This window comes from Phyllopteryx taeniolatus, chromosome 12 (genome assembly GCF_024500385.1).
Source record: "Phyllopteryx taeniolatus isolate TA_2022b chromosome 12, UOR_Ptae_1.2, whole genome shotgun sequence".
Lineage (NCBI taxonomy): Eukaryota > Metazoa > Chordata > Actinopteri > Syngnathiformes > Syngnathidae > Phyllopteryx > Phyllopteryx taeniolatus.
This window is the reverse complement of record NC_084513.1, coordinates 9,605,137-9,617,284: the sequence shown is the minus strand read 5'-3', so window position 1 is coordinate 9,617,284 and position 12,148 is coordinate 9,605,137. Positions and strand designations below refer to the sequence as shown.

Genomic DNA, 12,148 nt, shown 5'->3' with positions numbered 1-12,148 from the left:
ATCCATTTTTCTGAGCCGCTTCTCCTCACTAGGGTCGCGGGCGTGCTGGAGCCTATCCCAGCTATCATCGGGCAGGAGGCGGGGTACACCCTGAACTGGTTGCAAGCCAATCGCAGGGCACATACAAACAAACAACCATTCGCACTCACATCCACACCTACGGGCAATTTAGAGTCTCCAATTCATGCATGTTTTTGGGATGTGTGAGGAAACTGGAGTGCCCGGATAAAACCCACGCAGGCACGGGGAGAACATGCAAACTCCACACAGGCAGGGCCGCGGATTGAACCCCGGTCCTCAGAACTGTGAGGCTGACGCTCTAACCAGTTGGCCACCGTGCCGCCTGTTCAACCTATATTTACGGTAATTGAATACACTACAAAGACAAGATATTTAATGTTCAAACTGATAAACGTTATTGTTTTTAGCAAATAATCCTTAACTTGGAATTTTATGGCTGCAGCATGTTCCAAAAAAGCTGGGACAGGTGGCAAAAAAAGATTGAGAAAGTTGAGGAATGCTCATCATAATGTGCCACACATTTTCAATGGGAGACAGGTCTGGACAGGCCAGTCTAGTACCAGCACTCTTTTACGACGAAGCCAAGCTGTTGTAACACGTGCAGAATGTGGTTTGGCATTGTCTTGCTGAAATAAGCAGGGGCGTCCGTGAAAAAGACGTTGCTTGGATGGCAGCATATGTTTCTCCAAAACCTGTATGTACCTTTCAGCATTAATGGTGCCTGCACAGATGTGTAAGTTACCCATGCCATTGGCACTAACACAGCCCCATACCATCACAGATGCTGACTTTTGAACTTTGCATCCATAACAGTCCGGACGTCCACAATTTTCAAAAACAATTTGAAATGTGGACTTGTCGGACCACCGAACACTTTTCCACTTTGCATCAGTCCATCTTAGATGAGCTCGGGCCCAGAGAAGTTCGCGGCGTTTCTGGGTGTTGTTGATAAATGGCTTTTGCTTTGCACACTAGATTGCACTTACGGATGTAGCGCCGAACTGTATTTACTGACATTGGTCTTCTGAAGTGTTCCTGAGCCCATGTGGTGATATCCTTTACACATTGATGTTGGTTTTTGATGCAGTGCCGCCTGAGGGATCGAAGGTCACGGGCATTCAATGTTGGTTTTCGGCCTTGCCGCTTACATTCAGTGATTTCTCCAGATTCTCTGAACCTTTTGATGATATTATGGGCCGTAGATGATGAAATCCCTAAATTCCTTGCAATTGTACGTTGAGGAACATTGTCCTTAAACTGTTCGACTTTTTTCTCACGCACTTGTTCGCAAAGAGGTGAACCTCGCCCCATCTTTGCTTGTGAATGACTGAGTAATTCAGGGAAGCTCCTTTTATACCCAATCATGGCACCTACCTGTTACCAATTAGTCTGTTCACCTGTGGGATGTTCCAAACAGGTGTTTGATGAGCATTCCTCAACTTTCTCAGTCTTTTTTGCCACCTGTCCTAGCTTTTTTGGAACGCGTTGCAGCCATAAAATTCCAAGTTAATGATTATTTGCTAAAAACAGTAAAGTTTACCAACTTGAACATTAAATATCTTGTCTTTGTAGTGTATTCAATTAAATATAGGTTGAACATGATTTGCAAATCATTATATTCTGTTTTTATTTATGTTTAACACAATGTCCCAACTTCCTGGGAATTGGGGTTGTACAATAAAAAGGACTATGGCTATGCCAGCTATCTCTGCCATTAGCTGCCATGATGAGGAGGAATATTTGGGTGGTTCATGGAGGGGTCTCGCACAGGGTGCCATTCAAGCTAACCCCACCACTGCCCGTGTCAGTGCTGCACGAGTAGAGTACAGTATAGGATCGTCAAAAAGGTATTGTCTGTAGGGTAATAATAATAATTGGGCCCCTATGCATTTCATGTACCCCCTTAAAGGTCCTGTATTTGAGCTATTTAGACCTCCATAGAGAGACTCACTAACATGGACTTAGTATTGCAGTGTCATTTTAGTTTCAATGAACACCCTTTTTTGTCATACTACTTCTGTTTGATCCAGTTTTTTATCTGCTTTGTCCATATTTGGCTAAGACCGCCCCCTTTTCTCTGATTGGTTGCCTCCATGTAGAAGACCCACTTATGAGAGCACACGTGTTTGTTATGTTGACAACGCTGGCTCGAAAGTGGAGAGGTAGGCGGAAAACTTTGCTAGTGACGTACATAAGCTCGAGAAATTCGGATGACCTGATTTCAGTCCTCTCGGCAGAAAAACATTACACTGAGGAATGTGTAGACAATTCTAATTCATATTTCACATGTTTAATGAGGCACCATAGAGACAATATTACATCCAAAATAATAGAAAAATTTGGTTTGGCAAAATACGGGACCTTGTCTGGGGAGGGGTCTAGGTTTACAAACACATTTTTCGGACAAATGTTGAGTTCCCGCACTTGGCTTCGTTACACCTACATGGAACGCTCACTTTTTTTTTTTTTTTTTTGTAAATTGGTAAGTTATGTAAATTTGCCCTTAGTGTGGCTCCCAAAAAAGTGAAAACTGAAGTGATTGTGCTATTAAAAAACATATTTTTTTGTAATGTAACTCTCGCTAAAGAAAAACATAAAGCTTGCCTGCTGCAGCAGCTGTTGTGCACGGTGGGGGGAGAGAGTGGAGCGGGCTACGGGAAAAGATAGATGGCACTCTTTCGGCCACGCCATTTCAAGGCACAAGATACAAAAATACTACAATGCGGGTGATCTTTGGCTTGATTACACTTCATAAAACCACTCTCTTTCTTTGCATTCTCTTTAATTATGTTTTCACATTTATATTTTTATAAATTTTTTTCTGATTAGACAGTTTTTTTTTTTTTTTTTTACCGCCAGGAGCCGGTGTTTTTTCTGTCTTGTAGCCGAGAACAATATGGTTACGAAAGGCCCTACAAAATACTTGGTCAGTTTCCACCTTTGCTCATAATGTGGTGCTGATTTGCTGTTTCAGGTGGTCAGTCTTGGCATGTTCGAGGTCCAGTCTCACAAGCTCATTCAGGCCCTGGTGACGCGTGCTAGCGACCTGCAGCAAAAACTGGTTTCGCGGATGCTCCAGGGCCATCAAGACATCAACACGGCGTCAGTTGGTTTGGCAACATTCTATAATGAAAATTGGTTCAGGGGTGGCGGCACGGTCGCCGAGGGGTTAGCTCGCATGGGTTTTCTGCGGGTACTTTGGCTTCCTCCCACATATCCATCCATCCATTTTCCCAACCAACCACTTATCCTCACGAGCCCATCCCAGCTATCTTCAGGCGAGAGGCGGGGTACACCCGGAACTGGTTGCCAGCCAATCGCAGGGCACATATAAACAATCAACCATTTGCACTCACATTCACACCTATGGGCAATTTTAGAGTCTTCAATCAACCTACCATGCATGTTTTTGGGATGTGGGTGGAAACCGCAGTACCCGGAGAAAACCCACGCAGGCACAGGTAGAACATAAAAACTCCACACAGGCGAGGCCGGATTTGAACCCGGGTCCTCAGAACTGGTCCCACGTCTCAAAAATAAAAAATGTTAGGTTCATTGAAGACTCTAAATTGTTTATTGGCGTGAATGTGAGTCACCGTTGGTCTATTTGTGCCCTGTAATTGAAGGTGTCTTGTCCATGGTGTACCCCACTTCGCTCACCAAAAGTCATGTTAAGATAATTTAAGACTCTAAATTGTCCTTAACTTTGAATGTGAGTGTGAATGATTGTCTGTTTGTTTGTTGTACCCTGCAATTGGCCGCAACCAGTCCAGGTTCTACCCGCCTTTCGCCCAAAGTCAGCTGGGATAGCCTCCGACTCACCTGTGACCCTAATGAGCACAAATGCAATAGAAAACAGATGGATGGATGAACTGTTTCCTAATAAAAAAATATGAGATAATAATTTTAAAAAAGAAAATGAAGTTTTACCAAATACTGAATATGTTTTCTTCCAAAGGCTATGCAATGAATTTGAAAAGATTGCAGAGAGGGCACTGAGCACGCCACCTGACACGCAGTCACTGATGGAGTTGAAGGTATCTGCGCCGAAATACCCTATACCTTAATGTGATAAATGATCATAAATTGCTAATAGATAATGTTAGTTTCTCATAATCAAGAGTCACCTTTTTGGGGGCCTCAACCTGTCTGAAAACTCTTGATTTATACAAACAGATGTATCATGGGGAAAATGTATGAACGTAGAAATGAATGTGTTTTATGGGTCTGGAACACACCACCACACAACACCAGTTTCAATTCAAAATTGGGCAGACATGTTTGTCGTAACTGGATGCACAAAAAAGTCTGAAGATCCGAACAGGAAGTCAGTCATTTTGGTTTGAAAAAGGCATCTTGGGCAAATTCCAGGCCTTGGGCTTTGTTAAAAAGTTTGACAAAAAATAAAATGCCCCTGACACCAGTTTCACTGATTGATATGACATTGTGTGGACATGTCTATCATAACAGGATACATGAAAAAGTCTCAACCTATACATGAACTTGAAAAAGAAGTTTGTGATTTTGGTTTAAAGCAGTCATTTTGAGTGGCTTCCAAGGCTCGTTAACAAATAACTTTTATTAACAACAAAAATTAGCCCCTGACACCAGAGTTAACAATAGCCATGAAAGATGGTGGACATTTCTATCATAACAGAACCCACGAAAAGGTCTTAAGGAACCATGTCCGAAATTGAACAAGAAGTCGGGCATTTTGGTGAATTCCAGGCCTCGCGGTTTGGTAGACATTTTTTGTTTCTTTTTTTATACTCAGCCCTTAACACCTATTTCACTCATCGATACGAAATTGGGCAGACAAATCTAACATGTCAGGATGCACAAGAAAAGTGTCAAGGACAAGTGCCTGAAAATTAACAGGAACTTGGCTATTTTGGTTTGAGAAAACCATTTTGGGCAAATTCCAGACCTTGCAGTTTGAGAAACTCCTATCAGGGAATTTGCCCAAATAAATAAGCGGTATCAAAAATGATGGCTGGAATATCCTAGACAGATTGGCGACACTGAATTGAGAAGGATTTTAGCCTACGCCGTCTCACGAGGTTGGACCATAGTGTCAAAGTTTAATGTGTGTCTGTGTGTGAATATCGACCAATGTTTTTCCCCCTTCCAGGCCTTTGTGAATAAAGTGAAGACCACCGATCTCCCGGCGCTGGAGCAGAGGTTGGCAAATTCCAACATGCAGTTGTGCTCCCTGATCGACTTTGTCTCACTCTCACCGGCTGACATGGAGCTCAACAGAAAGACCATCCAGTGGCTCAGACGTCTGCCCAACATCTTTGAGGAACACGATCAGATCGTCTCGGAAAAAGCAACGCAATATCAAAATAGCCTTAAGGTTTTTTCTCTGTTTTGTTTATGAAAATGTTTGACTGTAAATGACTCTATGCAAAAATGTATAATCTAAAAGAGGAGTGGGCATACTTTTGTACTCAAGGGCCACATTAGATTTTTAAACCGGCGAGATGGGCCAGATCATTCAGAAATTAAAATGAGTAAAATCGTTTTAATAACTAAATGGTATCCATCTTCTGTTCCGCTGTTCTGCTTATCCTCACTAGGGTCGCAAGGGTGCTGGAGCCTCGAACAATAATCACTAAATTCATTTTAATTAACCAATTTCAGGGAAAAAAAGACTACATTAATGCACCAAATATTACAGGAGTGGTGGTCAGCCAGCTTATATGACCCGCGGGCCGCAGTTTGCCCACATAGTCTTGTTTTAAAGGCTTTCTGTTTCTGGGTTTGATCATTCCAGTTGTTCCGTGAACTCTTTGAGGAGGAATTGGAGACCTACAGCGTCCAAGTGGAGGAGTTTACGTCATTCGGTGACCTGGAGGATCTCAGCAAGTACCTAAAGAAGGCCCAGGCTCTCAATTCCAAACTGGATGCTGGTATCGAACGGGTAATTGGGGATGCTTTTCCACACCCTTAGGCCATTTAGAGCGTGCTACAGGGAAGACATTTTTCTAAGGACCCCTAAGCTAAATTGCTCAGATGTTCTACTGTCTTAGTGATAATTCAACGAGTCAACATAGAATTGTAACATACTTTGTCAGCTTCTAAGGGCTAGAAAATAGAATGAAAATGCATTATGACTGCTCCCTTTACTAATGGTGTTTGTGCTGCGTTTAGAGGTGGTGTGACCGTATGTAGAACCTGAAGAGGGCAGCATTGGCTCTAGAATGAGCTCACTACCGTGCGTCGTGCTCCACACACAGTAAAGCAGTGTTTCCCAACCTTAATTGAGTCAAGACACATACCTTACATCAGAAAAACCTCATGGCACACCACCAAACATAAATGTCACTATTACAGTAACCCCCTGTTATTCATGGGGTTTCGGGATAAGGTATACTGAAAAACTGAGAGCAATTAATGCCCCCTAAAAATTGCCTATATTAATAGTTTAAAATGTAAATATACCACTAACTATGGTCCCAAAACAGTTTAATGTAATTTCAATCTCATCTTTCAACATCCATCCAACTATCTTGTTTGGTCGGGCGAGAGGCAGGATAAACCTTGGATTGCAGCAGCTTACATCTTTAAATTGATTCATATGATTAGATTTTTTTGTCTGTTTTTTTTTTCTTTTTCTCTATTAACAACTCAGGCTAAATTTAGCTCCTCACCTACATACAAAGCTGGCCTCTGCGTCAAGATGTCTAACTTCAACATACATCTTTGGCACCGATTATTACTTTCCTATTTGCAGTAGACAGGGCTTTTGGTTGCATCTTGTGCCATCTTGTGCATCTTGTGCCATCTGGAAAAAAATACAAAAAAGGGTGAGTTTTTCAATGAATATCTGGCAATAAGTTCCACAGAAAAAAAATGCAAATATGTGATTTTGTGAATAGTCAACCTTGAGTAAGTGGGCGATTACAGTACAGTATTCTGTTGTATTGATGGAAACTGTGGATGCACAGGTTAATTGTACATTCTGTCATCTAGTGTAAGAGCATTCCATTGTCTGCCTGTCACTATACTTCGCTGGCAGAAATGGATGAATAAAGATACATAATTAGAAGGAAATAGATAACACTGGCTGACAAAAAAAAAGACAAGTTGCAATTTTGCATCGCTTAATCAAAAAATGAAATCCGTTTCTCTTGTTCAGGTCAGGTTTTTATGCCAAGTTGTTAAGTTTATTAATCAAATGTTACAAACTTTGCTTACTGTCAATTGTATAGTAGACATTGATAAACGTACGTACCTTTAAGATGAATGTTACGTCATCATTGTTCATAATTCAGGGCATGAACCTCCATTTATTTGAACCTCTAAAGCAAAAATACCTGTACATGTAAACAAAAACGTGGCGATAGTTCAAAATGTTGACCTGATTGAGCAAAACCAATGTGATACTTGGATACAGCATATCAAAATTGTTCTAAATCAGCTAAAAAAAAATCTTGGACCATAAATTTGTTTTTGACCAATGTAATAATTTCTTGCGTCATTTCTGACAGTGTTTTTTGTTGACATTTTCTTTTTTTTTTTGTGTGTGTGTGTGTGACCAGATCAACGAATTCAACCTGGAAGAGGAAGCGTTTGAGTGGCCCTCCTCCCAGTACCCGCTTCGCAAAAAGACCCAGGACAAGCTCACGCCCTTCCTGCGCCTGTATGAAACATCCAACGACTTCCTGACCCATTACGAGCAGTGGGTCTATGGGCCGTTGTCCGGTGTCAACCCAGATAAGGTAGCGGCGTGCTCTCAAAATTGCATCAAACCAAGCTGTTTGTGTAATTCTGTCAGGTTGTCTGCCTTTTAGATAGAAGGAGAAGTCAGCAACTACTGGCGTTCTTTGTATAAGCTGGAGAAAGGCTTTGTGGACGTACCTAACGCTCTGGGCTTGGCCACCATCATGAAGGACAAGGTGGAGGTCTTCAAAAAGGACGTCCCCATGGTGCAGGTGAGTGTACAACCGATGAAAGCCCTCCATCCAATCATTTTCTATAGCGCTTAAGCTTATGAGGGGAGCTGGAGCATATTCAAGCAGACTTTTGGTGAGTGAAGCAGAGCACACCCTAGATTGGTCAGCAGTCAATCCCAGACAAATACAGTAGGGCCTTAAAATATAAGTCACCTTATTTACAAGTTGCTCCAGATACGAGCCATCGTCCATTTTTTTGCTTTGGTTTGTGAGAAAGAATTTGAGATAGGAGCATTATATGGTGGCAGTGTACTCAACTCAAGTCATGTCACAACGAGAAAAACATTTAATTAAGAGAATTACATGTTGTGTCTTTAAAACTACCAGATAGCTTTGCCTTAGAAAAGAACGCTTTACTTAAACCTAAGAAACAATACAAAATCACATAGACGGGCTAACAAATAGCATCTTTATCACAATGTTATAATCCTATAAGCAACGGATATTTGAACCCAAACGCAATACATGTAGACAGAGGATTATTTTATTTTATTTAACATTTATTGAGCCAGGAAAACCCTAATTGATATCAAAAATATATTTTACAAGAGTGTCATGGACAGGACACGCAACAGACACATAAAACAAGTTTGACAGGACAAGCTAAAAACATTCAGACAAACAATCGCCACTCAACTGTTTATCCTTTCTATACAGGTACTTTGTAATCCTGGCCTGCGTCCGCGTCACTGGGAAACTCTGAGCGAAATATCCGGCAAACCCCTCAACACGACCGATGAAGAGTCGGCCTGCATGTCCCACTTTCTGTCCCTGAAAATGGACGAGCACCTGACCACATTTGAAGGCGTCAGCGAGGCGGCCAGCAAGGAGTACTCCCTGGAGAAAGCCCTGGAGAAGATGACCGGCGAATGGGGCGAAATCACCTTCAAGCTTCTGCCCTATCGCGAGACGGGAACCAGCATCCTGTCGTCGGTGGACGAGGTGCAGATGCTGCTGGACGACCACATCGTCAAGACGCAGACCATGAAGGGATCGCCCTTCATCAAGCCTTTCGAGGTGGAGATACGGTGAGACACGATGGGCTCCATACACAGGGTGAGGGGGCAAAAGGAGGGATACAGGCACTTTTTAAATGAAGGAAGGGAGAGGTTTGTTGGTGTGAAAGAAAGGAAGGAAAGAAGGAAGGGAGGAGAGAAGGATGAAGGAAGAGGTTTATGAAGAGTAATATGAAAGGAAGAAAATAAATATGGGAGGAAGGATGAATGAGGGATGAAGGTAAGATATGATGGAAGAGATGAAGGAAAGAAAGATGAATGAAGAAAGGATGGGAGGGTGGAAGGAAGGAAAGAGGAAAATGGAAGGTAGGAACGTAGCACAGAAAGGAGGGAGGAAAGAAGGAAACAAGTATTGCATTAAAGGAAGTAAATAGGAATGATATGAAAGGATAGAAGAAGGAAAGATGAAGGAAAGGAAAAAGGATGGATGGAGGGCTTGAACGAAAGAAACAAGCATGGTGTGAAAGAAAGGATGGAAGGTAGGAAGGGAGGAGAAAAGGAAGGAAACAAGGATGGATGAAAGGATTGAAGGAAGGACGGAAGAAAAGGGGGGTGAAAGGAATGTAGGAAGGAAAGGTTATGAAGGATGCTTGGAAGGGAGGAAGGGAAGAATGAAGGATAAAGGAGAAATGGAAGGAAGGAAACAAGGATGTATGAAAGGATGGAAGGAAGGGAATGAGGAAAGAGAAGAAGGGTGCATGGGGGAAGGAAAGATGGAAGGATGAACGAGGGACAGAAGGAAGGAACTCTAAGAATCTTCTGAAAGGAAAGTTGGAGGAAGGATGCATGGAAGATATGAAGGGAAAGATAGATAGGGAGGGGTGGCAGGAAGGAAACAATAAGGAAGGATGCTAGGTAGGAAGTAGAAAAGGAAGGAGGAAAGAAAAGAAAAAAGGATGTGTGAAAGAATGGAAGGAAAGAAGGAAAAAAGTAAGGGAAGAATGAAGGCTGGAGGAGGGATGGAAGGAAGGTAGGAAGGTATTACAAAAAGTGGGAGGAAAGATGCATTGTATGAAAGGAAATGACAAAAGGAAAGAAGGTAAGAAGAATGAGAAGAAGGATTTATAAAGGATGGATGGAAGGAAAGTAGGAAGGAATGGGGGAGGCGTGATGCATGGAAAGAAGGAAGAAAGAGGGAACTACTCCCAGCAATCAAGCATGTGCCACTTATCAGCTAATGCTATGCAGGTCTGCTTACCTTTTAGCTCCGACATGATAGTGTTTCAGCCAGTGTAGTCGGGTCGTTGCTTGAAAGTGGTGGATCTTCACCCAGCCTAGATCTTAAGTCCTGGGCAGCATTATGAAAATCAGGCAGAAATTCCAATATTGGAATTTGGCAGATAAAAGATTGATTTGAAAAAAAACCAAAAACATTTTTTTTTTAGAATTTGTCCCCTTTCAAAGAAATCCCACCGACTCAAATTGTTTTGCAATTGCAGTGAGTGGGAGGGCACGTTGCTGCTTCTTCAGGAGATCCTGGACGAATGGCTAAAGGTCCAGTCCACGTGGCTCTACCTGGAGCCCATCTTCAGCTCCCCCGACATCATGGCTCAGATGCCGGAAGAGGGACGCCGCTTCACCAATGTGGACAAAACCTGGAAGGACACCATGAAGCAAGTTGCTGTGGTGAGTACACTATTCAGCAGGTATTAGGGGGTGACTGATTAATCGGTCGGACGACTTTATCGGCTGATAGTAGCCCTTTTGAAATAATCATAATCGGCGGGAGTTTAGTCGATTAAACGCTGGTATACTATATTGTTGTTTTCTCATGAAACAGTAAATGCAGTTCAGTGTTGGAGTCACTCAGAATAATGTCCTTGCATCATTTGTCCACTAGATGGAGGCATGGCTCCATTTAATTCAATACGCATCTATCCTGAGGCAATGACGTCAGTTTTCAACAACAATGGCGGATTACCGGGTTATGTTCGTACTGCCGAAGCTCCTGAACGTGATGTTGCTTGTACAGCAAATTCTTCTGCTTCTCACCGTCAATAACAAGTGGAAATAGAGAACAGGGCGGCACGGTGGCCGACTGGTTAGAGCGTCAGCCTCACAGTTCTGAGGTGCGGGGTTCAATCCCCGTCCCCCCCTGTGTGGAGTTTGCATGTTCTCCCCGTGCCTGCGTGGGTTTTCTCCGGGCACTCCGCTTTCCTCCCACATCCCAAAAACATGCATCAATTGGTGACTCTAAATTGCCCGTAGGCATGACTGTGAGTGCGAATGGTTGTTTGTTTCTATGTGCCCTGCGATTGGCTGGCAACCAGTTCAGGGTGTACCCCGCCTCCTGCCCGATGACAGCTGGGATAGGCTCCAGCACGCCCGCGACCCTAGTGAGGAGAAGCGGCTCAGAAAATGGATGCATGGATGAATAGAGAACAGTATATAACACATGACGCAGTTAAAACTACCACGTATAACAGGAGCATTTTTGGAGTAAGTTTGCATTATTATTAAGAAAAAGACTAACTCCCGTTTCAGTTTAACTCTCTCTGGGGTAGAAGAAAATAAATAATGTTTTGCCAGTAACTTCACTCATTATGGTGTTTATATACTGCATATATTTATTACGGTGGCCTGGAAGTGCAAAACAATATAACAAATTGTGAAACACTTTTACATTTCAGAAAACAAATTTAATTAATTATTATTAATTAATTACTATTTAATCATTATATATATATTTAAAATTAATCACTTAATCGGTGATTGGAATTTTTTTCCAGCCAAATACCAGGATCAGCCCTCCAAAAGTATCAGTCGGTCCCTAGCTAATTGTGTAGTTAAAGTGGGAAAAGTGTGGGTGTTTAGGGTAAGTGCGGGTGTTTCCTGTGTAGGTGCTGAACCCTTGTTACCATGAAAAATTGTGGGTGCTACAAGACCCACATCCCCCACAGGAGTGACGCTTCTGAGGACAAGTATGGGTGTTAAACCTCTTCACTGAGGAATGTGTGGGTGTTGCGGGAAAATGTTGGCATATCATCTGCTATTTGCACCAACGTTCAAGAGGGCTTTGCTCGCCTTGTTGAAACTTCCTAATGTTCAACACCAACACGTTCCCCATGGGTGTCACACCAGTGGGGGATGAAACACTCACACTTTTCCTTGTGTAAAGGTTCAACGCACACACTTGAAAAAACGAAAAACTGT

General features: G+C 42.6%; 1 protein-coding gene across 4 annotated transcripts in view; it reads left to right on the top strand.

The window, feature by feature from the left end:
* The window catches only part of dnah7 (dynein, axonemal, heavy chain 7), a 95,315-nt gene that overhangs the window by 11,636 nt on the left and 71,531 nt on the right, over nucleotides 1-12,148 (top strand). For all 4 annotated transcript variants that reach the window (XM_061791641.1, XM_061791640.1, XM_061791639.1 and 1 more), the window contains exons 12-19: nucleotides 2,996-3,123; nucleotides 3,980-4,058; nucleotides 5,153-5,377; nucleotides 5,798-5,944; nucleotides 7,566-7,745; nucleotides 7,818-7,958; nucleotides 8,637-9,007; nucleotides 10,435-10,621. In XM_061791641.1, coding sequence (XP_061647625.1) covers nucleotides 2,996-3,123; nucleotides 3,980-4,058; nucleotides 5,153-5,377; nucleotides 5,798-5,944; nucleotides 7,566-7,745; nucleotides 7,818-7,958; nucleotides 8,637-9,007; nucleotides 10,435-10,621 — 1,458 coding nt within the window. The remainder of the gene's footprint in view (nucleotides 1-2,995; nucleotides 3,124-3,979; nucleotides 4,059-5,152; nucleotides 5,378-5,797; nucleotides 5,945-7,565; nucleotides 7,746-7,817; nucleotides 7,959-8,636; nucleotides 9,008-10,434; nucleotides 10,622-12,148) is intronic.